The sequence below is a fragment of the Neomonachus schauinslandi genome, chromosome 9 (genome assembly GCF_002201575.2).
Source record: "Neomonachus schauinslandi chromosome 9, ASM220157v2, whole genome shotgun sequence".
Lineage (NCBI taxonomy): Eukaryota > Metazoa > Chordata > Mammalia > Carnivora > Phocidae > Neomonachus > Neomonachus schauinslandi.
The window spans coordinates 34,424,529-34,450,167 of record NC_058411.1 but is presented as its reverse complement, the minus strand read 5'-3'; the positions used below and the strand labels follow the sequence as shown (position 1 = coordinate 34,450,167).

General features: G+C 36.2%; 1 protein-coding gene and 1 pseudogene across 4 annotated transcripts in view; one reads left to right on the top strand and one right to left on the bottom strand.

Annotated features, from left to right (window-relative positions):
- Positions 1-25,639, top strand: part of FUT8 (fucosyltransferase 8) — a 327,874-nt gene that overhangs the window by 212,540 nt on the left and 89,695 nt on the right. For 3 of the 4 annotated variants that reach the window (XM_044918092.1, XM_044918090.1, XM_044918091.1), the window contains 3 exons: positions 15,933-16,048; positions 16,165-16,327; positions 23,464-23,578. In XM_044918092.1, the coding sequence (XP_044774027.1) occupies positions 15,933-16,048; positions 16,165-16,327; positions 23,464-23,578 (394 nt within the window). Of the gene's footprint in view, positions 1-15,932; positions 16,049-16,164; positions 16,328-18,231; positions 18,328-23,457; positions 23,579-25,639 lie in introns of all 4 variants that reach the window. The other variant, XM_044918089.1, reaches the window with a different exon arrangement.
- Positions 8,546-8,806, bottom strand: LOC110571403 (annotated as a pseudogene).

Here is a 25,639-nt window from a genome sequence, read left to right as displayed (position 1 = left end):
AGTAGGAAGCCAGATATCTCAGTGATCGTTTATTGAATAATTTATCTTTTCCCCAGTAATTTAGAATGATAACTCTGTCATACATGTGGGATCTATTTCTAGGTACTTTATTCTGTTCCATTAGTCTGTTTATCTGACCTAATGCCAATACCACACTGTTTTAATGTATTAATTATTATTTTGCAAAATTATCTAGTCTATTTGAGGCCTTTGGTTTTTCATATGAATTTTAGGATCACCTTGTCAAATTCAATTAAATTTTTTGGTAATTTTTTATTAGAATTGCATCTAATATACGGGTCAATTTGGGGAACAATTACTTCTTCAGAAAATACATGGGTTTTTTGCCCTCATACAACTCATGTTGCTCTTTTGTTAGATTTATTCCTTAGTACTTGATTATTTTTTAGTTACTATTTTAAATGTGATATATTTTTTTTAATTTTATTTATTTATTCATGAGAGAGAGAGAGAGGCAGAGGGAGAAGCAGGCTCCCAAGGAGCAGGGAGCCCGATGCGGGACTCGATCCCAGGACCCTGAGATCATGACCTGAGCCGAAGGCAGACGCTTAACCATCTGAGCCACCCAGGCGCCCTTAAATGTGATATTTTTTAAAGATACATTTTGCAATTTGTGCTTATTGTTGTTTAGGAACATTAAACTAATTTTTATACCTTAATATTGTATCTAGCAATTCCCCTAAACTCTTTTAGTATAATTAATTTGTAGATTATTTTGAATTTTCTACATTAAAGATCATATCATCTGTGAATAACACACCAGTTTCTTCCTTTTCTCTGCTTGTCTTCCTTCTTACTACATTGGCTAAGACTTCAGCACAGTGGTAAATAGAAGCAGGAAAGGGCAGACATTCCTTCTTTTGTTCTTAACTTTAAAAGGAATACTTTTGATTATTTGATCCATGGAATGTGATATTTACTATGAATTTATGATAGATACACCTATCAAGTTAAGGAATTTGCCTACCACTCCTTGTTGTTAAGAATTTTATAATGATGCGTATTTTTTTTAAAGATTTTATTTATTTGACAGAGAGAGAGACAGAGAGAGAGAGGGAACACAAGCAGGAGAAGCAGGAGAGGGAGAAGCAGGCTTCCTGCTGAGCAGGGAGTCCGATGTGTGTGTGGGGGGGGGCTTGATCCCAGGACTCTGGGATCATGACCTGAGCTGAAGGCAGACGCTTAACAACTGAGCCACCCAGGTGCCCCTAAAATGATGGGTATTAAGGAGGGCACGTTTTATAATGAGCACTGGGTGTTATGTGCAAACAATGAATCATGGAACACTACATCAAAAACTAATGATGTACTGTATGGTGACTAACAACAATAAAAAAAAAATTTTATAATGAGTAAATTTTAAAATTTGTCAAACGATTTTTTTCCTGTTTCTATTGAGCTTGTAATTTTATTTCTTTAATTTGTTAATGCAATGAATTTACATGAATAACTTTTCTAATGATAAATCAGTCTGTTATTCTTGTATAAAGTGTGGGTAGTCATGATGTCATTTTAAATACATTGCTGTGGGCGCCTGGGTGGCTCAGTTGGTTAAGCGACTACCTTCGGCTCAGGTCATGATCCTGGAGTCCCTGGATCGAGTCCCACATCGGGCTCCCTGCTCAGCAGGGAGCCTGCTTCTCCCTCTGACCCTCCCCCCTTTCATGTGCTCTCTCTCTCTCATTCTCTCTGTCTCAAATAAATAAATAAAATCTTAAAAAAATAAAAAAAAAATAAATAAATACATTGCTGTATTTGTTAATATAACACTTCAGATTTTGAAAATAAGATTTAAATTGAATTGGCTTTTTTATTTTCCTTTTCTTGATCTTTATACTACTTTTATATCAACCTTATACTAATCTCAGGAATGGAATTTTAGAGGATCCTCTCTTAATATAATCCATAGAAAACTTCAATTCAGATAACTGTTTTATGAAGATTTTTATAACTCGTATATAAAAATGCCTAGGGGTGCCTGGGTGGCTCAGTAGGTTAAGTGTCTGCCTTTGGCTCAGGTTGTGATCCCAGCATCCTGGGATCAAGTGTGGCATCAGGCTCCCTGCTCTGCAGGGAACCTGCTTCTCCCTCTGCCTTTGCCTCTCTCTCTGTCTCTTATAAATAAATAAATAAAATCTTTAAAATAAATAAATTAAAACGCCTGGACCTAGAATTTTTTTAATTCAATAGATTTTGACTAGTGATTCAATTTGTTTCTTTTTAAATACATTTGGTAATTTAATTTTTTCTAGAAATTACTTACTTTTTCCATGTTTTTAAGTTAAGTGCCTGAATATGTTTATAGTATTTTGTGATGAATTTTAACATTCCTGGTCTGTGTTTATAATTTTCTTTTCATTCCTAATATTATTTGTGCCTAGGTTCTTTCTCTTAATTAAGATCTTTATTGTTCCAACATTCATGGCATAATTGTTGAAAGTGTTTAAGAAAGGCAACCTGTTTTAAATATTAAATATATTTCTGATGATAAAAGTTTAATTTTTCTGAGAGTGCTGTATAATCATCCCACTTAGGCTACAAATTCACTGTTTTTTCATATTCTGACTAGAAAGTAAGAATGTACTGGTTTTCATATTTTTGGACAGATCCACTGAATTCCTTGAAGAGTGGGGCTTATGTTTGGGTATTAGTAGGGCAACTTCATGTTTTAATAAAGATTTTTGTCAAATGTTTTATTCAGGAGAATTTTAAAACTTTTGAAGTATACAACAAATCTCTGAAAAACCTAACCTGTAGGCATTTTTACTTTTTTCCCCCAAGGCTTTATTAAATTCCAGTTAGTTAACATACAATATAATATTAGTTTCAGAAGAATTTAGTGATTCAACACTTATATACAAAACCCATTGCTCCTCATGATAAGTGCACTCCTTAATCCCCATCACCTACTTCACCCATCCCCCACCCCCCTCCCCTCTGGTAACCATCAGTTTGTTCTCTATATAGGTAAGAGTCTGTTTCTAGGCATTTTTAAAGGCACTTTAAATATGGAATGAGGATCATCTGCAGGAAGCCCAGTTTCATATTTAGGACGTCATCTATAAGCAGTGAACCAGGATAGCACACAGTCTATCAGCCAAGTCCAATTTCAGCAAAGTCCAATTTATCCATTTTTTTTTCTTTTACAAATCTTGCTTTTGTGTCATATCTAAGAAAACTTTGCCTAACTGAGGATCGCAAAGGAATTTCTTATTTTCTTCCAGAAGTTTGATTGTTGTAAAAGCTGTCCTTTTTCCAGTAGATTGCCTTTGTGACTTTGAAAAATCACCTTTACATGTACATGTAAACCTCTTCCTGGACTCTCTTCTGTTTCATTGGATCTCTTTGTCTATCTTTATTGCTAGCAAATCACTGTCTTGATTTTTGTAGCTTTATAGTAGTAGATCTTGATATCAGATGGTGTTACTCTTTCGTTTTCTTAGTCTTGTTTAGATGTGTTTGTTATTTTAGGTTTTTGCATTTTCAGTTTTTTCTAAAGAACCAGCTTTTAGTTTCATTGATTTTTCTCTGTTGTTTTTTCTTATTCGCATTTCATTGATTTCCTCTCTGATCTTTATTATTTTCCCTTTTCTACTTAATTTGGGTTTCATTTGCTCTTTTTTCCTAAGTCCTTAAGGTAGAAGCTACAATATATAATCTGCAATAAATCCCATTGGTTGTATTTTTCAGTTCAGGCATTTTAATTTTCATTTCTCAAAGTTCAACTTGGATCTTTTTTATGTTTAATATGTTTTTTATATCTTCCTTCTCTCTGTTTAACTTTTGAACAGATGAAATGTTGTCATAATAACTGTTCCTTATCTGCTAGTTCTAACATCTATGTCAGTTCTGAGTTGGTTTGCTTGATTGATCCCCCTTATTATGGATTATATTTTCCTGTTTCTTTGCATGTCTAATAATTTTTTGTTGGATTTCAGACATCAATACCTTTACCCTGTTGCTAACTAGATACATTTGTGTTTTTCCAAATATTCTTTTTTTTTCTTTTAAAAATTTTATTTATTTATTTGACCTAGAGACACAGCGAGAGAGGGAACACAGGCAGGGGTAGTGGAAGAGGGAGAAGCAGGCTTCCCGCGGAGCAGAGAGCCCAATGCGGGGCTCTATCCCAGGACCCTGGGATCATGACCTGAGCTGAAGGCAGATGCTTAAGGACTGAGCCACCCAGGTGCCCCCCCAAATATTCTTAAGCTTTATTCTGGGATGCAGTTGAGTTACTTGATAATAGTTTGAGCCTTTGGGGTCTTTCCTTTAAGAAATATTAGGCAAGACCCAAGTAGTGTTTGGTCTGTGGCTAATTCCCCCACTGATACCAAATCCTCTGAACATTATACCCAATGCCCCATGAATTATGAGGTTTTCCAGTTTAGCTGGTAAGATCAGGAAATGTTCCCAACCCTGTATGAATGCCAGTCACTGATTTCATTAATTCTTTTAGAGAATTATTTTCTCAGCCTTCAGCAGTTTCTTTACATACATGTGCTGATTGTCAAGTAGTACCTATGCCTATCTCTGGAGTTTTCTCCCTGTTCAGCTCTCTGTTCTATGGTACTTTGGTCATCCAAACTCTAGCTGTCTCAGTTTTTTAGACACAGTTTCATCATTTCAGAAAATTTATCAGGATCCGCCTGAATTCTCCTTCTCTGTAATCAGGAATTTCTCTCAAGGCAGTAAACTGGGGCAATAGAAGGCGTGTCATCATTTGTATTTCTTCTCTGGGGGTCACTGCCCTTTGTTATCTGATTCCAGTGTTTTTTCACTTTATTGGGATATAATTGATAAATAACATTGTGTAAGGTTAGGGTTACAACATGGTTTGATACATATCTATATTATGAAATGATTACCACTAAAAGATTAGTTAACACAACCACCTCAACTCTTTGAAATTTTCAAGTATACAATACAGTATTGTTAACTGTAGTCACTATGCTGTACATTAAATTCCCCAGAATTTATTCATCTTAGAATCATAAGTTTATACCCTTGACCAACATCTCCCCATTTTCTCCACCCCTCAGTGCTTGGCAACTACCAGTCTACTCTCCATTTCTGTGAGTTTTGATTTTTATGTTTCACATAAAAGTGAGGCTGTACAGCATTTGTCTTTTTCTTTCTGACTTAGTTCATTTAGCATAACGCCTTCAAGGTTCATGTGTATTGTTGCAAATGGCAGTATTTCCACCTTTGTTAGGGCTGAATAATATACCAGTGTGTGTGTGTGTGTGTGTGTGTGTGTGTGTGTGTGTACACCCAATGCCAAGACACACACACACCCTATATACCATATATTCTTTATCTCTTCATCCTTCAACAGACACTTAGGTTTTTCCCATGCCTTGGGTATTGTGAATAATGATACATTGAACATGGAAATGAACATGTTTCTTTGAGATACTGATTTTATTTCCTTTGGATATATACCCACTAGGATTACTGGATCATATGGTAGTCCTATTTTTAAATTTGTAAGGAATGTCCATACTGTTTTCCATAGAGACTGAATCAATTTACATTCCTGTCAACAGTGTGAAAGTTTCCCTTTTCTCCACATCCTTACTAGCACTTGTTATTTCTTGTCCATTTGATGACAACCATTCTAACAGGTGTGAGGTGGTATCTCGTTGTGGTTTTCATTTGCATTTTCGTGATGATTAGTGCTGTTGATCATCTTGCATGTACCTTTGCAAATGTTAGCCATTTATATGTTGACTTTGGAAAAATGTATATTCTAATCCTTTACTAATTTTTTAATCAGATGATCTTTTTTTTCAGTTTTCAGCTTTTGCTACTGAGTGACATGAGTATTTTATAGATATTTGATATTAGCCCCTTATCAGATATATGGTTTGCAAATATTTTCTCCCATTCAATAGATTCCTTTTTCATTCTGTTGATCATTTTGTTTGCTGTGCAAAAGCTTTTATTTTTTTTATTTTTTTTTATTTTTAAAGATTTTATTTATTTATTTGAGAGAGAGATAGCATGAGAGGGGGGAGGGTCAGAGGGAGAAGCAGACTCCCCGCCGAGCAGGGAGCCCGATGCGGGACTCGATCCCGGGACTCCAGGATCACGACCTGAGCCGAAGGCAGTCGCTTAACCAACTGAGCCACCCAGGCGCCCTGCAAAAGCTTTTTAATTTGACGTAGTCCAAGTTGTTGGTTTTTGCTTTTGTTGCTTATGCTTTTGCTATCATATCCAAAAAATCATTGCTAAGACCAGTATCAAGTTTTAACTTTTGTTTCCTTCTAGAGTTTTATGGTTTCAGGTCTTTTACTTAAGTTTTTAATCCATTTTGAGTTAAATTTTATGAGTGGTGGTAAGATAGGGGTCCAATTTCATTCTTTTGCATATGGTTATCCAGTTTTCCCAGCATTATTTCTTGAAGAGAACTATCCTTTCCCCATTGAGTATTCCTGGCTCCCTTGTTGATTATTAGCTGACTGCATGTGCAAGGCTTTATTCCTGAGCTCTTGATTCTGTTCCTTTGGTCTGTATATCTGTTGTTGTTTTGGGTTTTTTTTTTTAAGATTTTATTTATTTATTTGATACAGAGAGAGAGACAGACAGACAGAGAGCAAGCACAAGCAGGGGGAATGGCAGGCAGGGGAGAAGCAGGCTCCCCACTGAGCAAGAAGCCCGATGTGGGGCTCGATCCCAGGACCCTGGGATCATGACCTGAGCCGAAGACAACTGCTTAACTGACTGAGCCACCCAGGTGCCCCTGTATATCTGTTTTTTTATGCCATGCCATACTGCTCTATATTCTACAGCTTTGTAATAGTGTTTGAAATGAGGAAGTGTGATGCCTCCAACTTTGTTCTTTCTTAGTATTGCTTTGTCAGAATAGTGTCTTTTGTGTTTCCATACAAATTTTAGGATTTTTTTTTTTTTTATTTCTCTGAAAAATGTCATTAGAATTATGGCAGGGATTGTGTTGAATCTATAGATAGCTTGGGTAGTATGGATATTTTACAATGTTAATTTTTCTGATTTAAGAACATGAGTATTTTTCTATTTAGATCTTCTTTCATCAAAGTCTTATAGTTTTCGGGCGCCTGGGTGGCTCAGTCGTTAAGCGTCTGCCTTCGGCTCAGGTCATGATCCCAGGGTCCTGGGATCGAGTCCCGCATCGGGCTCCCTGCTAGGCGGGGAGCCTGCTTCTCTCTCTGCCTCTGCCTCTCTGTCTCTCTGACTCTCATGAATAAATAAATAAAACATTAAAAAAAAAAAGTCTTATAGTTTTCAGTGTACAAATCTTTCACCCCCCTTTTATTCCTAAGTATTTTATTTTTTTTGGTGCTGTTGTGAATGGATTTTTTTAAATTTCTTTTTCAGATGTTTCATTATTAGTGTATAGAAATGTAATTGATTTTTATGTTTCTTTTGTATCCTGCTACTTCACTGAATTTATTGATTAGTTCTAACAGTTGTTTTGGTGGACTCTTCAGGATGTTTTATATACAAGGTTATATCATCTGCAAACAAAGATAGTTTTACTTTTTCCTTTCTGAATTGGGTGCTTTTTATTTTATTTTATTTTTTTGCCTGATTGTTCTGGCTGTGAGTTCCAGTACTGTGTTTAACAGGAGTAGTGAGAGTGGACTCTTTTGTGTTGTTCCTGATCTTAAGAGGAAAAGCTTTCAACCTGTTACCATTGAGTATGTTAGCTGAAGGCTTGTCATATATGGCCTCTTAATGTAGAGGTACATTCCTTCTATACCCACTTTGTTGAGAAATCTTACCATGAAAGAATGTTGAATTTTATCAAATGCTTTTTCAGAATCCATTGAGATAATTACATGATTATTATAGTTTGGCCTATTAATGTGATGTATCAGATTTAATCACATATATTGAACCATCCTTGCATCCTAGGAATGAATCCCACTTGATCATGGTATATGATCCTTTTAATGTGCTGTTTTGGTGTGCTAGTATTTTGCTGAGAATTTTTTTATCTGTATACTTTAGGGATATTGGCTTGTAGTTTTCTTCCCTTGTAGTGTCCTTATCTGGCTCTGGTAGCAGGATAATGCTGACCTTGCAAAATGAATTTGGAAGTGTTCCCTTCAGTTTTCTGGAACAGTTTGAAAAGGATTGGCATTATTTTTTTTTTTTAATGTTTTGTAGAATTTGCCCTTAAAGCCATCTGGTACTGAACTTTTCTTTGTTGGGAGATTTTTGGTTGCTTGCTCAATCTTCGTACTCGTTATTAGTGTATTCAGATTTTTTTAATTTCTTGATAGATTGTATGTTTTTGGGAATTTACTCATTTCTCCTAGGCAGTCCAATTTGTTGGCATATAATTATTCCTAAAGTCTCTTACAATTCTTTGAATTTCTGTGGTACCAGTTGTAATGTCTTCTCTTTCATCTCTAATTGTTTTTAAGGTTTCAAATGTCCTTTATTTCTTCAATCATGCCATATTTTAATGGGTCCACAGTACTTTTACTTGGCATCAATTATGAGTTGGTTTTGAAGCAATTCAGTATTACACCGGCTGGGATGATTACTGATCTCTCCATTCCTTTGGGTTGACTCTGCCAACAGGAGACAGGTTCCATTCTATTCCAATTTGTGTTGCTGTATATGCCCATACAGCAACACAGAAAGTGGCTCTACTAGCTAATACAGCATTGCTATATTTGTCAGGGAAATCAGGTGTCCCTTTCTGGTGGCTCTATCTTGCCATTGTTTGCTGAATGCTTTGAACTTGGAGACAACTTAGAGCATTTTTGGCCATGGGAAACATCATGAAGCTGAAGACAAAACGGTGGCAACTGCAGCTATTGGTTAGCTACAATTTCGTGCCAAGTCCTCTTGCAAAGAGCCCTGAAAAACCTCTGATTTTTTTTTTTTTGCCCTTTTTTTCTTGGTAAATCTAGCTAAAGGTTTGTCAGTTTTGCTTATCTTTTCAAAAAACCAACTTTTAGTTTCATTAAGCTGTCTTATTGTTTTCCTCTTCTCCATTTCATTTTCTTTCTGCTCCTATTTTTGTTATTTCCTTCCTTCTGCTTATTTGGAATTAGTTTGTTCTTTTTCCATTTCCTTAAAATATAAATTTAGATTGTTTATTTGAATGTCTCATTTCTTAATATAAGTATTATCACTATCAACTTCTGTCTTAGATCTGCTTTTCTGTATCCCCTATGTTTTGGTATGTTGGTTTTCCATTTTCATTTGTTTCAAGATATTTTTTTATTTCCTTTTTGATTTTTTTCTTTGGCCCATTTTTTCCTCAGGAGTGTGGTTTTTTTATTTCTACATATTTGTGGATTTTCCATTTTTTTCTCCTGTTACCTAGTTCTAGTTTCATACCATTTGGTCAGGAAAGATACTTGGAATGATTTCAATCTTCTAAATTTGCTAAGACATTTCTTGTGACCTAAAATATGATCTGTCCTGGAGAATGTTCCATATGTGCTTGAATGTGTATTCTGCTGCTATTGGTTGGAATGTTCTGTATGTGCCTATGAGGTCAATTTTGTCTAAAGTATAGTTTAAATCCAGTATTTCCTTATTAACTTTATGTTTGATCAATCCATTGTTGGAGGTGGGGTCCCCACAGTAGTAGTAGAACCTGCTATTATTGTTGTCTCTTTCTCCCTTCAGATCTGATAATAGCTGCTTAATATATTTAAGTGCTCTAATGTTAAGTACGTATATGTTTACAATTGATATATACTCTTGGATGACTGACGTCTTTATCATTCTATAATGAACTTCTTTGTCTTTTGTTACAGTTTTTTGACCTAAAGTCTATTTTTTCTGGTAGTATAGTTACTCCTGCTCTCTTTTGGTTACCATTTTCATGGAATATCATTTTTTATCCTTTCACTGGAAGCCTATATGTGTCCTTAAAGCTGATGTAAATATTACCAGCAGCATATACTTAGATCTTTTTTTTAATCCATTCAGCCACTCTCTTCCTTTTGATTGGAGAATTTAATCCATTTACATTTAAAGTACTTATTGATAGGTAAACACTAATGCTATCATATTAATTATTTTCTGGATGTTTTGTAGTTTTTCCCCTTTCTTCCTCACTTGCTATCTTCCTTTGTGATTGATGATTTTACTTGGTGGTATTCTTTGATTGTATTCTCTTTATCTTTGGTGCATCTACTGTTGGTTTTTGTTTTATGGTTACGATGAGAGTTACATGAAACATCTTATAATAGTCTATTTTAAGCTGATCACAACTTAACTTTGATCATCCAAAAAAACCTCTACCCTTTTACTCTCTTCCCACATTTTATGTTTGAATGTCACAATTATATCTTTTTATATTGTATAGGGGTTAACAAATAATTGCAATTATAGTCTGTCTTTTAATTTTTATGCCAGAATGAAATGATTAAAACACTACCATATTACAGTATTGTAGTATTCTGAATTTAGTTATATACTTTCCTTTACTATGAGTTTTATATTTTTATGTTTTCATGTTACTAATTAGCATCTTTTCATTTCAACTTAAAGAACTTTTAGCATTTCTTATAAGGCTGGTCTGGTGGTGATGACCTCCCTCAACTTTTGTTGCTCTTGGAAATTCCTTATCTCTACTTCATTTTTGAAGGACAGTTTTGTCAGATGAAGTGTTCTTAGTAGTATTTTTCTTACAGCACTTTGAATATATTATCCCACTCTCTCCTGACCTGTAGGGTTTCTGCTGAGAAAGCCACTGATAGCCTCATGGAGGTTCCCTTGTATGTAAAGATTTTTTTTTCTCTTGCTGCTTTTAAAATTTTCTGTCTTTGATTTTAGATAGTTTTATTATAATGTGCCTTAGAGAAGATTTTTTTGGGTTGAAACTTTAAAGGGGCTTTCAGGCTGCATGAACTTAGATGTCCAAATCTCTCACCAGATTTGGGAAATTGTAACTTTAAATAAGCTTTCTGCCCCTTTCTCCTTCTCTTTTCCTTCTGGGACTCCAGTAATTATAGATTGTTTCTCTTATGGAATCCCATAATTCATACAGTCTTTTTCACTTTCTAAATTTTTTTCTTCTTGCTCCTTTAACTGGATAATTTCAAATGACTGCTTCAGATTCACAAATTTTTTCTGCTGCTTGGTCAGATCTATTGTTGAAGCTCTCTATTGAATTCTTCAGTTCTGTTATTGTATTTTCCAGCCCTAGAATTGCTTTTTTGTTTTATTTTATTTTTTTTATGGTTTCTGTTTTTTTGTTGAACCTTCCATTTTGTTCATGTATTGTTTTCCTAATTTTGTTTAGTTGCCTATCTGTATTATCTTGTAGTTACCAAATTCCTTTAAAAGGATTGTTCTAAATTCTTTTTTATATAGTTAATAGATCCTTTTTTAAATTTTTAATTATTTATTTTTTTAGATCTTTATTTCTTTAAGGTTAGTTATTAGAGCTTTATTAGTTTCTTTTGGTGGTGTCATGTTTACTTGATTCTTCCTGATCCTCATAATCTTATGTTGGTATTTGCTCATTTGAGGAAACAGTTTCTTTTCCAGCCATTGTAGGTTTGCTTTGGCAGGGAAAGACCTTCACCATTCAGCTCAGCTGAGGGTTCTGCAGGCAGCTGCTAGCAGCTTCTGGCAAGTAGTGTGTGCCATCAGGGTCTCTAGTTGGGTGGGGCCAGTGTCTGTGCCTCTGAGGTTGGTGGGGGGAACTGCCACTGTTCTGCAGTCAGGTGGGTCTGATGGCTGGGCTCTGCATTCAAGCATAACTGCTGGCTTGTGTCTGTGTTCAGGCAGAGCTACTTGCTGGGCTTTGCAATCACATATGGTTGGACAGGTTGCAGGTTATGTTTCCTGGCAGGGTGGTATTGCTGGTTGCCCTCTGCGATTAGGTAAGGCCACATGCTGAACTCCAAATTTGCCTCTAGTCAATTGAGTCCCCAAGCTGTGCCCCCTGGCTTGATGGTGCCACTGGCGGGACTCTACATTCAATTAAGGCCATACACAGGGCTTTGCAACCAGATGGGAACTCAGGCTGTGCTCCTTGATCAGATGGGGCTGTAGGCTGTACCCCAAGTTGGATGGGCCTGCAGGCTAAGCTCTACAATTGAGCAGGCTATTGGCTGTGCTCTGCTGTTTGACAGTGTCTCTTGCTGGGCTTCCTGGTTGGGAATGACTAGCAGCTGTACCCCACAGTTGGATGGGACTGGAGGCTGTGCTCCATGGTCAGGCAGGGTTACCTTCTGGGCTCATTGGTCTGGTGGAGCCACAGGCTATACTTTGTGATTGGGTGGGGTGACTGGCTCTGTATTCTGTCTGGGTCAGTCTGCAAGCTATGCCCAGCAATTGGATGGGGCTGTAGGCTGTCTGTGCTGTTGGATAGAGCTGTCAGGTTGAGCTCCAGAGCTGGAAGCTATGCTCAACAGTAGGGTGGTGCTGCTGGGGTTGGCTCCCTACCTGAATGGAACTGTAGAATGGGCTGTGTGGCTGCCTGGGATCCCTGGCCAGGATTCCCAGTCAGGAGCTGCTGGAGGCTATGGAGGCTATTACTTAGACGTTTGATGGGGCTACTGACTTGCTTCACTGCCTAGGCAGGCCATAGGATGTATCGTATGCTGCCCATGGCTGCCTGGCATCTTTGGTCAGTCTTCTCTTTTGGGTGGGACTGGAGACTATGCCCAGCAGTTAGGTGTGGCCAGTGACTTGTTTCTCTGCTTTAGTGGGCCATAGGATGTGCTGCATAGGCCCAGCAGCTTAGGGCAGGCTTCCTGCTTAAGTGGGGCTGGAGGCTATGCTCAGCATTTGATCAGGGCTGCTGACTTGCTTCTTGTGTAGGTGGGGCTCCTCACCAAGGTATCCCTTTGGCTGGGGACCCAAACCAAGAAGAACTGCCATTTAAGCTCCCTGGCCAGTTGGAGGCACTAGCTCAGCTCTGCAAATGATCAGAGCCAGGGTCTGGGATCTCTGCCCAGGCCCCACAACTAACAGGAATGCTGTTGGCCAAGATCTGCACGCTTGTTGCTATGGGTCCTTTCCCCTTCTCTAACTGTAGCTGATTCTCACAGTAGTCTCTGTGAGGCATTGCTTAAGTGGAGCTCCCAGGAGGCATCAGGGATGCTAGGGAAGCTTGATGTCCACCTTGCACTCTTCCTTTTCTCACTGGAGAAACTGTAGTGAGCACTGCACTGACCTGGGGGAGGAACAATGCAGTCATAGTGAAACTGCTCCTCTTACCTTATTCTAATGAGGTTTTTCTCGGGTTTTGTGGCCCAAGTGAATGCTTCAGCCTCACCACCATATTCTGGGAACTTCACAAATATCTTGTCTTTAGATAGTTGCTAGTTGCCCTTTCCCTGAAGGGGACCGAAGTTGGGAACCACCTATTTTGCTATCTTTCTAGTGGCGGTCTCCTGATACCAGTTTTATCAAACCATTGTTAAATACGTTTTGTCTGAGTTTTCACTTGTTTCAGGAATTATGGTAAATTTAATCTCTGTTGCTTCATCTTGGCCAGAAGATGTCCTGTGTATCTTTTGTATAGTGAGTATGATTTAAAAAAAAAACAAAAAAACCTCAAATCCCAAATATACAGGTAATGTCCTTGCAGATTGACTCTTTTCTGGATGGGTTTTGGAAAGAATAGTCCTTATTGTGTACTTTTTTTACACTGGCTTCTCCATTACTTTTATCTACAGTTTATCCACAGTTGGATTAGATTATTGTATATTATAATGTAATATAAATTACTAATTCATGTATGTTTTATTAAAATTAAATTGGATTTAGTACTTAATGGAAATCTGCTGAAATGATTTTATGCTGTTTTTTCTTACCTATTTTACACTAATGTTTTTCCATCAATATATGAAGAAATGAGATAAAAAGGAGAACCTAGACATATCTTTGTATTGTCTGAAATTTTCTATCGTTAAGGTATGTTCTGGAAAAGGACATTCTTGTCCTATGGCATATTGCTGTCAAAATAAATTCCAAGAGGTAGTAGTTTTATTCTGTTTTCAAATTAGTTCCTAGAAATCAGCCATCTAATTCAGAAAGAGATTAAAAGCCAAATTTTAAAAATTATATACCAGGAAATGCCTCATTTATGAATGTATGCACATTTGAGCTTATAAATTGGGTAATTGCGCACCTAACAACTCTATATATTTTATCATTATTCACTTTATATGTATACAAATGAAGGCTTTGTAATTCAAATTTTGTAGCCTGGGATACTCATGGTTAGAGAATCGTTATTTTTCATGCTGCTGTTCAATGTTAATGCATACAATTACAAAATACCTCATTTACTCTGGTAGAGCTATACCAAGAGCTTCTTTACTAAACATGTATTCTGAAGTGGTATAGGTAAGTAATAGTTAATTTGGCTTCCTCTGCTATATAAAAAAGTGTTCGAAAAGGAATAAGAAATCTGTATTGGAGTCTTTGCATCAAATGACTGAGTTGACATCTGAATTTAAGTTCTGCCAAGTATATTTTAAAAATTGTTTCCTTAAAATGATTGTGATAAGGATATCCCAGATATTTTGAGATTACAGCTCATCTCTAAAATGATTGAGCCCAGATACAATAGTCCTGAAAGTTTATTGCCAAATATTGTGCTAAGTACTTTTATAGATTTTGGAAGAAAAATCAGCCATTATTTAATCTTCACAATAATTACGCAAATGTATATATACAGATGGATGTATGGATGTATATGTGTATGTGTGTTAATTTTCTATTGCTGCTGTAACAGATACCACAGACTTTGTGGCTCAAAACAATAGAAATTTATTCTCTTACAGTTTGGGAGCTGGAAGTCTGAAGTGAGTTTTACTGGGCCAAAACCGAAGTGTCAGCAGGGCCATATTTCCTCTGGGAAACTCTAGGGGAGAATCTGTTCCCTTGCTTTTCCGGGCTTCTAAAGTTGCATTCCTCATATTTGTTGCTCATGACCCCACCCTCCATCTTTAAAGCTAATAGCCACACCATCTTCTCCTCTTTTACAGTAAAATCTCCCTCTTATAAGAACCTTTGTGATTACAGTTAGGGCCCACCTGGATAATCCAGGATGATATCTTACCCCCCCCCATCTCAAGATCCTTAACTTAATTAATCACATATTTAAAGTTTCTTTTGCCATATAACGTAGCATTTATAGGTTCCAGGATTGGGATGTAGATGTCTTTTATGGCTAAAATGGAGTACAGAATATTGCCAAAGTCATATAAAAACAAAACATGTTAAGAACAAGTCCTGTTTGTAAGTTGTACAGATAGGTTGATAATATAAACAAGAGATCCTGGAGTTCCTCTGCTATGTTCCAACATTTTATGTTGTTGACTGGTATTTTTCATTTCTGATGGAAACAAACAGGACATTAATCTTCAGGGTTTTTTCCTGATATACTTCATCTCCTAGTCTTGTCTTACCCTTCTATAAAACCAGTACTTAGTAATCTAAGGTCATGAGTTCATGAATTGGAGCACAGATTTACATAGCCTGATACTGTGGTTAATTCAGAAATAATTTGTATTTGCTATTTGAGCACAGGCACATGTTCAGATACATGCTTTCTTATTTCCCTTAAGCCTTTTTGTCACCCTGTCCTTCACCTTTGTTGCTCTTGACACTAATGAAGAATTGACCATTTTGCTACTGATGGTGTTTTTCTAAGTAATATGATGAGAGTTTTTAGGACACAGTTCTAAAGATTCCTTTATTCCTAGAAGATCATAGATCTCTGAGCTAGATTATTTTTTCTGTTTCTGTTCAGTATCATTCCATTGTTTATGCTTTATCCTACACCTTTGGAGAGAAAATTTTATTTTGTACTTCTAATATATGGTTTGTGACTTCTAGAGTTACCGAGAAATATGTTGCAGCAAAGTAAGCTTTAATTTTGTTGCATAATTTATAAGCTAAATGTTTACATTTGCTTTTTTGAACTACAGGATACCAGAAGGTCCCATTGATCAGGGACCAGCTTCAGGAAGGGTTCGTGCTTTAGAAGAACAGCTTTTGAAGGCCAAAGAACAGATTGAAAATTATAAGAAACAAACTAGAAATGGTAGGTGATTATGCAGTGTTTTTCCTCTTTAATATGTTGATATTACTACAAATAATTAAAGACTTTCTTTCATCAAAATGTTGGGAATATTGATACTATTTATTCTTTGACTGCAGGTCTGGGGAAGGATCATGAAATCCTAAGGAGGAGGATTGAAAATGGAGCTAAAGAGCTCTGGTTTTTTCTACAAAGTGAATTGAAGAAATTAAAGAATTTAGAAGGAAATGTACTCCAAAGACATGCAGATGAATTTCTGTCAGATTTGGGACATCATGAAAGGTGCTATTCTTTTTTTACATTTCACTTGGGCTTTGGTAAAGATTATAATCTAAGAATATAAACTGGAACTTCTGTTAATTTCCCTGCTGAATGGTAAGTGATACCTACCATATTTAGGAGAAGAGTACCTGAGGTTTCAAGGACAATAATTCCCAAACGTAGTTCATCAACTAAAACATATCACTGGAAAATATTATTTAAAATGTATTTCTAGGGGCACCTGGGTGGCTCAGTCGGTTAAGCATCTGCCTTTGGCTCAGGTCATGATCCCAGGGTCCTGGGATCGAGGCCCACATTGGGCTCCTTGCTCAGCAGGGAGCCTGCTTCTCCCTCTGCCTGCTGCTCCTCCTGCTTGTGCTCTCTCCCTCTCTCTGCTCTCTCTCTGACAAATAAATAAAATCTTAAAAAAATTTTTTTTAATAAAAATAAATTGTATTTCTAGAAATCATTTTTTAAATTTTTTATTGTTATGTTAATCACCATACGTTACATCATTAGTTTTTGATGTAGTGTTCCATGATGCATTGTTTGTGCATAACACCCAGTGCTCCATGCAGAACGTGCCCTCTTTAATACCCATCACCAGGCTAACCCATCCTCCCACCCCCCTCCCCTCTAGAACCCTCAGTTTGTTTTTCAGAGTCCATCGTCTCTCATGGTTCGTCTCCCCCTCCGATTCCCCACCTTCATTCTTCACCTCCTGCTATCTTCTTTTTTTTTTTTTTTCTTAATATATATTGCTTTATTTATTTCAGAGGTACAGGTCTGTGATTCAACAGTCTTACACAATTCACAGCGCTCACCATAGCACATACCCTCCCCAATGTCTACCACCCAGCCACCCCATCCGTCCTACCCCACCCCCCACTCCAACAACCCTCAGTTTGTTTCCTGAGATTAAGAATTCCTCATATCAGTGAGGTCATATGATACATGTCTTTCTCTGATTGACTTATTTCGCTCAGCATAACACCCTCCAGTTCCATCCACGTTGTTGCAAATGGCAAGATCTCATTCCTTTTGATGGCTGCATAATATCCCATCGTATATATATACCACATCTTCTTTATCCATTCATCTGTCGATGGACATCTTGGCTCTTTCCACAGTTTGTCTATTGTGGACATTGCTACTGTAAACATTGGGGTGCACATACCCCTTCGGATCCCTACATTTGTATCTTTGGGGTGAATACCCAGTAGTGCAATTGCTGGATCGTATGGTAGCTCTATTTTCAACTTTTTGAGGAACCTGCATCCTGTTTTCCAGAGTGACTGCACCAGCTTGCATTCCCACCAACAGTGTAGGAGGGCTCCCCTTTCTCCGCATCCCCGCCAACATCTGTCATTTCCTGACTTGTTAATTTTAGCCATTCTGACTGGTGTGAGGTGGTATCTCATTGAGGTTTTGATTTGGATAGAAATCTTTATATAATAAGCCCTAAGTAAACTCTGAAGGTAGTGATGTCAGCCAGTAATACATTAAAATATCTTCCTGTAAATTTCCTTCATATACAATCAATAATTGGAGTATGCAGTTTTTACATTACAGTACATTGGAACTCATACTGAGGCTGGCAGTTATGTTTCTAATTCAGACATTAAAAACTTTAAAATAGCACCTTTTTAGGATTTCTAATTAAAGGTTAAAAGTTTTTTGATGAAAGTGTGCATTCTTTTAATTATTTTTCTACTTAGTTGCTAGAAATAAGAATCTGAAATCTCCTGTTAAGTTTATTTCTCCTGTTTACACATTCCTGAAAATATGCAGTTTATCTTCCATAGAAAGGAAAACCTTTTGGTACTGGTATATTCATGCAGAACACAGTGTATCTGAGAATCATTATAAATAAAATGAAACCTGTCCTTATGCCTATTATATATACAAGTCTATATTCCCAGTAGGATTCTGATGGCAATTACTGTCTCATTAGTGAACAGTAAAAGAAAAATTGTTGTATTAACACAACCTACCACTGTGAAGAAGAAAAGAATTACTCCACAACCAAGAGATTCATATATATTAACATCATTAGCAATATTGTACGGATTTTGAAATATTGTTGTGCTATTTTAAGTGAAATTACAAGTAAAATCCATCAGTTTATTGGAATCATCTTAGCATTAATCTACAGAAGTAAGCATAAATTTCAAGAGGCATTCAGCCCTCCCTTTGTAAGTTTTAGCCCTTTGTAAGTTTTAGATCATCAGACCAAATGCTGACTATATCCTTATTGCTTCTCTACCCTAAAGCTAATTCTGGGCATCATGATTCTTCTAATTGGAGCTGTGTGCTTGTGTGCTTTGCTTATCAAAGCTTTATAGGAAAATGTAGATCTGAAGAGGATTTGAGTTGGGTAGACTAGGTGGTATTTAAAGGAGAATTTTGGCTATTGAATTCTTAGTGTTTAATTTTAAATTTTGAGTGATTTAATTAAAGTACTTGAGAATTTAACTTTCAGGTCTTTTCTAAATTAAAATTATTATTTAAAGAATTATTTTGTGCATATATTTTGTGACTGTATGTAGAAATGGAAAAACACGTACAAATGTAAAAAGTGGGCCCTAAAGTTGATGTAAATCAATGTTAAATTTTTTGTAAGTTGCATTTTGTTTTAAATATATTATGTTCCTGACACTACCTTTTAGTATATGTTAAATAATACTATTTTACTGAAAACAAAAATGGAAAGGTACCCAAGGTACCCCAGTCAATTTCTTTTGCTATCTAAAGCAGAAGTTCTAAGGAACTTGGGATGTAACTTCACAGGGTAATTTAACTTGAGGCAGCTGTATCAGAATGCAGTCAGACAATAATGAGCAAAGCATAGCCAGACACTAGAGAAATAACCCTAAAGTTACGAATGTACAAGTAGAGAGGATTTGTGTGTATGTGGAATATGCTATCTTACTGATAATATTCAAGATTTTTAAGTATAAGAATTAAAATTAAAACAGACTTTTGTGTTTGCCTCTGGTGATTTTTACATTACACAAAAATCCTCATTGCATTTTTACACTTGCCCGAATATAGTGTATAGGTTGTCTCTGGACTAAAAGTCTGTGTTCTCTGAGAAATCAGTTAGAGGTTGAGTTGATCAATGTTTTTGTTCAGCTTTCCCTATGAATCACTTTTGTCAATTTTTAGTTCAGAAAGACATCAATTATAGGTAACAAATTTATGGGCTTTTGTTTTTTCGAAAGGGTTTTTTTTTTCTTTCTTAAAACTTTGTTCTGATAGAAACACTGATCCTCTTTTTTTCCCCCTTTCTAAATCAGTTTTATTGTGACATAATTTATATACAATAAAATGTATGTACTTTAGTCTATGTTTCTATGAGTTTTGACAAATGCTTGCAGTTTTGTTACCACCACCACAATCAAGATACAGAACATTGCTACTACCCTGAGAAATTTCCTCATGCTCCTTTGTAGTCAGCACCTTCCCAACCCCAGTCCTTGGCGGTCATTAGGTCTGTTTCCTGTACCTATAATTCTGCCTTTTCCAGAATTTTGTGTAAATGCAATCATTATATTATGTAGCTTTTTGAGTGTGGTTTCTTCCACTTGGCATAATGCATCTGAGATTCACCACGTTGTTCTGTGTATTGGTAGTTCATTCTTCTTATTGCTAAGTAATATCTCACTGTATGGATATACCACTGATAGTTTATCCATTCACCAGTTGAAGGACATTTGGGTTGTTTACTTGTTTTGGTGATTATGCGTAAAGCCACTACAAACATTAACATGCATGTTTTTGCAGAAACATGTTTTCATTGCTTTTGGATTAAATATCTAGAGCTGGATTTGTGGGTCATGTGTTGAGTGTCTCTTTAATTTATAAGACACTGCCAAACTAGATTTTCAAGTGATGGTTTCATTCTAGCAATTGCATATCACCATACTTCCTAGTAATACAGTCAAATTTACCTGCTGCTTTTGACATCATTGATCATGAGTTGACTGTGGCCTCTTTCAAATAGAGGAAAATTAACAGTTTAGAGTGATTATTTTTGTCATTGTGATTTTATTATTTGTGTAGTAGTATGGGTTCAGTGCTTGGATTTATAGCTATACATATCTGTCCCTGAACCTCTGCGGATATCATGGAAAATTCTGCCTTATCACCATCTTAGGTTGCCCAGAGACATATTTAACTTAATCACTGTTGCTTTGGTTCTTTTTGCATTTCTTATATTGCCAGACCCCAATGTTTATGAAGTAGTTCCTGGAGCTACTTCTTTTCTGATTTTAAATTATAGCAATTATTAAACTTCAGACTGAATGACAGGAGGGCTTACAGGGCTGATGAACTATTTCTCAATTTAGTTGACTGAAATTACTGAGAAATTATCTGGTGAAGCAGCACATCTCATTGCTCTGGCCTGGTCTGCATCATCTCATTATCAGTAATATATAAAACGCTTTGGTAAGACTGAGGTGAGATATTTCTCAAATGATAAATGATACTTATGGCTAATTATGCTGATTGTTTGATACTGTGTATAGGGGATTATGTAGCAAAGGAAAGGACTTCGACTCAGATAAGGAGTGCAATATCTAGTTATAGGGAAGATTAGTAGCTTAATAGCTTATAGATTTATTTGATCAGAATTGCTGATCATAGCTATTATAGCACAATAGCTTGTGTTTTCACTCTCTTTATAAGGTAGATGCTACTAGACTGTCTTTGAAAGGTCAAAGAGTTGATATTTCCATTCTTGAAAAGTTAAGTTTTGTGAACCTTCAAAGCTGTTCTTGTTTTTTATTTCATACACACACACAGAGGAGGGAATGAAGGAAGACCTTAAGTTCTTTGAGATGTGACCCGATTGAGAATTACATTAAACTGGAATGTAGATCACTCTTTCTTCAGTTTTTAATTCCTTTAGACAAAATGTTTGTGTATGATTGTCTTTCTCCTAAGGAATCCAGGCTTATTTTTAAGTGGTACTAGAACATTCCTCCCAATATCCATGGACAGAGGGAACATTGTCATATGAAATTGTCCTTATTCTTCTTATCACTTAGTCTCTATCAGCCAGATCATGATCCTCCATCTTCAGTAAGGAAACATCCTCCTCTAAAATAAAGTTTGCACTGGAAGGAGAATCTAAAGGTAGAAAAGGTGTCTCATCTAATTGCTCTGATTCTGCTTTGCCTGCCCCCAACCTTACATCTCCTTGGGTGTGGTTGATTTGACACTCTCAAATAAATAAATAAATAAACCTTAAAAAAAAACTGAGAAAATAAACTTCCAGCTGAGCCCTGTAACACCATTATAGTCTAAGATTTCTCATGTGTTTCCATGATCAGCTCACACAATATCATATGGGTGGTGACATTTCCCCTAGTAAAACTATAAAAGAGTACTGTAGGCTACATAATAATCTATAGGGGCCTCAGTTTTATTATCTGAAAAAAACTTAGAAGTTGAACCTCTGTTTGTTGTGTAAGACTGTAAGTTAATTTCTCAAGGAGGCAGTAAGTTGTAGGTTTGGTGTTTCCAACTACAGTTACTCTTTTTCATAAAATATTTTGAAAATGTTTTGACTCTTCAGTTAGAATAATATAAAAATAAAGCATCACATAATCAACTGTTGCCCTGTTTAAAGAAGGGCAAACATGGCAACAGTCAAGGTGCAAAGTGTTCTGTGCACTAATGTTGACACATTAAGCAAACGCCTAAAATCCTTCACAGATGACCCACTGTTGGATGTATATTTTAAATTATGGCTATTATTTTTAACTTTTATTTGTACATTAATAGTTTTGCTTTATTCAAAGATGCTAGCTCTTATTAGATACTCTCTGCTAATTGTGTGTAGTTTTAATGGTTTTCTATGATAATAAATAAGATTTTGGTTTTTCCTGTGGGGGTGCCATTGGTTTGTTATTAAATGGTTTAGCAACTAGTAACAGAGAATTGAGACTATGCCATGTACTCCTAGGTAAATCACAATTGTTAAAGGCTGGTTTCATTATCTCTTAAATGAGTTCTCACTAATTAATCCCCTTCTTCAGAGTGCTATAAGGCACAGGACATTGGATCATTTTTCTGACTGGCCTTCAGTACCATGTATTACTTTCACCCACACCCAGTGGATATTTTCTCTTAGTTGTAGAATTATTAGTAGGTACTCTTCATATACAAGGTAAAAGCTCTGAGACAACTCTGAGGCATTGGAGTATAAATAGCAATGTGTAGTCCGTTCAGGCTACTATAACAAAAATACCAAAAACTGTGTAGCTTATAAACAACAGAAACATTTCTCACAGTTCTGGAGCCAGGGAAGTCCAAGATCAAGTCCAGATTTGGTGTCTGGTGAGGACCTGCTTTCTTGTTCATGGACAGCACCTTCTCACTGTGTCCTCACATGGTGGAAGGGGCTAAAGAGTTCTGTGGAGTCTTTTATAAGAGCACTAATCCCATTCATAAGGGTTCTACCCTCATGACCTAATAAGCACCTCGCAAAGATCCAACTTTGGGCCATACCCTGTTTTTGTGAATAAAGTTTTATTGGAAAACAGGCACATGCATGCATTTACTTACTGTCTTTGGCAGCTTTCCTGCTACAAAAGCAAAAGAGGCCCACAAAGCCTGAAATATTTACTATCAGGCCCCTTATAGAAAAATGTTTGCTGAACCTTGGTTTGGAAATTGTTTAAGAGTTATGTCAGAATTTTCCTGTCATCTTTTATTCCAACCACTCAGAGTGTTTATGTATGAAGAGATAAGTTAAGAGGGGTAAAGAAATGACAGAACAAAAATGTAGTATTCAAGTACTGGCACCAACTTATTTCTCTCCCTTATGTTAATTTACCTATTTCTTTGCTATGGGTTTCCACTTCCCCCTGATACCTGTAGTTCTCTGTGTTGGGAAATAAGTGCAGCTGACTGGCCTGGGGGAAAACAGTATATTTTTCTCAATGGTGGAAATTTACTGTAGGAACGAATCTTGGATGTTAGGGACTAATTGTTGAGTTTCACAGTCTTAATAGAAAATAAAGAATGAGAACCAGCATCAGTGAGCATCAATCTTTATGAAGAATTTGATTCTCTTCTTATGATTTTGTGTAATCCTATGATGAAGTACAAGTAAGTTAAACTTCCAAATGTTGTTTGTTTTATAGGTCTATAATGACGGATCTATACTACCTCAGTCAAACAGATGGAGCGGGTGATTGGCGGGAAAAAGAGGCCAAAGATCTGACAGAGCTGGTCCAGCGGAGAATAACATACCTTCAGGTAAGAAAACTAGGTAAAGAAAGAAACATAAATGAAAAAAGAAGGAAAATCATAATAAGACTAAGAGTTGCTGTTGGTTTTTAGTCTTCCTAGCCCTTTTTTTTTTTAAGTATTTACTCATTTTACATATTTGTTCAGAAAGATGCTGTATTATGTCTTCAGTGCAATACAAAGATGTCTAAAACAAAGCCTCTGCTTTAAAGGAGCTACTTCTTACACACACACACACACACACACACAACAATGCAAAGTAGGAAGGGGTACATTTTACGTGAGACATACAGATGAAATGCTCATTGAAGGAAGAAATGTCAGGGATAGCTTTGTGGAAAAGGTTTTTGAATTGAGCTGAAAAGGACAATTGGATAGGATTTAGGCACACCGAAATGGAAAAGAGTGTACTAGCTGGAGCCTATGATATGAATAATGGTCCATAGTTGGGAAAGAGCAGGACAGGAACCCATTGAGTAATGGGACATTTTAATTTGTCTGGAGTTTTGGGTTGTGTAAACAGGTGGGGTGTAAAATAAGCTGGAAAAGGTAGGTTTGGGAGCCAGATTGCAGAGGTCCTTGGGTGCAGGTTAAGCTTTATGGTGCATAAGCAGCAAGTGGTTGCTAAAAGATTTTGTTTCATAAACATCATTATAACAGCAAACAGCCACAAGTCCCAGGCCCTTTTACATTTATTCTCATCTTTTTTTTGTGTTTTCTTCTAACTCTTATTAATATGCATACTCAGTCTTACATATTTGTAAGAACAGAATTGATTTACTTTTTAAATTCTGGTTTTTTGCTTAATATGTCATAAGCTTTTTTCTATTTTGGAGCCACATCCCACTTTTGAAAGATTTTTACACTCAAGAGCAGCATGATGAGGGTGGTACTATTAATCTGTATTATTTTGGCTGAACTGGATTAGTATTGGAAGAGACTAGAAGCAAGGAAACCATTTAGAAGGTGAGGACCACCCTGCAGGTGAGAAATATGGAGGTATGTGGCAGTTTGCATTGGAAGTGAAGAGACAAAGTTGAGAGAGACTGGGAAGGTGGAACTGATAGGCCCTTCCAAGTGGGTGAAACAGCTCAAGTGACCAGGATGATAGGTGCATTGTTATCTGACAGGGAACTTAAAGAAAGAATAGTGTTGGGGTAAACAATGAATTAGAAGTAATTTCATTCAAAATGCTGGAAGTTGAAAACCACGCCCATCCTTTTCTAATACTATTAATGGTATATTTTCTGTGTACAGTCACTCTGCTTTCCTTCTAAGGTTAAAGTGTCTTGTAAAATTAAAATAATAACAGTGACCTAATTCTCTATATTTCAAGGTGCACATTTTCCTACACTTAAATAGGAAAAAATAGAAAATGAAGTGTTTAAAGAGATCATTAAAAACCAAACTGATTTTGGCATGCTATCTTGGTCTCATACTCCCATGACCATTCATCAGAGGTGTCTGCAGAATGAGAAACACTTGTCTCCTCTAGGGAAGAGGTAATTATCTCCTATCAACTAGAACCTCATTCAATGGACTATAAACAGCTGGTGGTGCAGAACTATCATCCTCATTTAAAATGGAAATAACTATGGTTTCTGAGTTCCTTCCATTTCCACATATTCATTAGATTTTTATTCAACAAAATTATATTTAAACTATGATTTGGTCATAGTTCAGCTCCACATACTGTAACAAGTACCTGCCACCTGCTTTAGTTTATTTTTTCTTCTTGGCCAAATGCTTTTACTTATAGTGCAAATTTGATCCTCTATGTGCTGATTTTTCTGGTTCTGTGTTAGAGAATTTCACTTGTAAATCATGCTAATGATTTAAAACCATGTTGGCTTTTTTAATCTTTTAGACCATAGCAAAACAGCATTTCAGTTGGACCTTACTTTCAGTTTCAAATATTGCTATTTAACAGATGCTTACTTCCATGCTTTCCTTTTTTTTTTCCACTGAAAAAGAAAAAGTGGTTTTTAATATTCAAGGAGATGAGCAAAATCTCAGTAGGAAAAAACATTTCAGAAAAATATTTTTCTTTAATTATTTAATGTATTCATG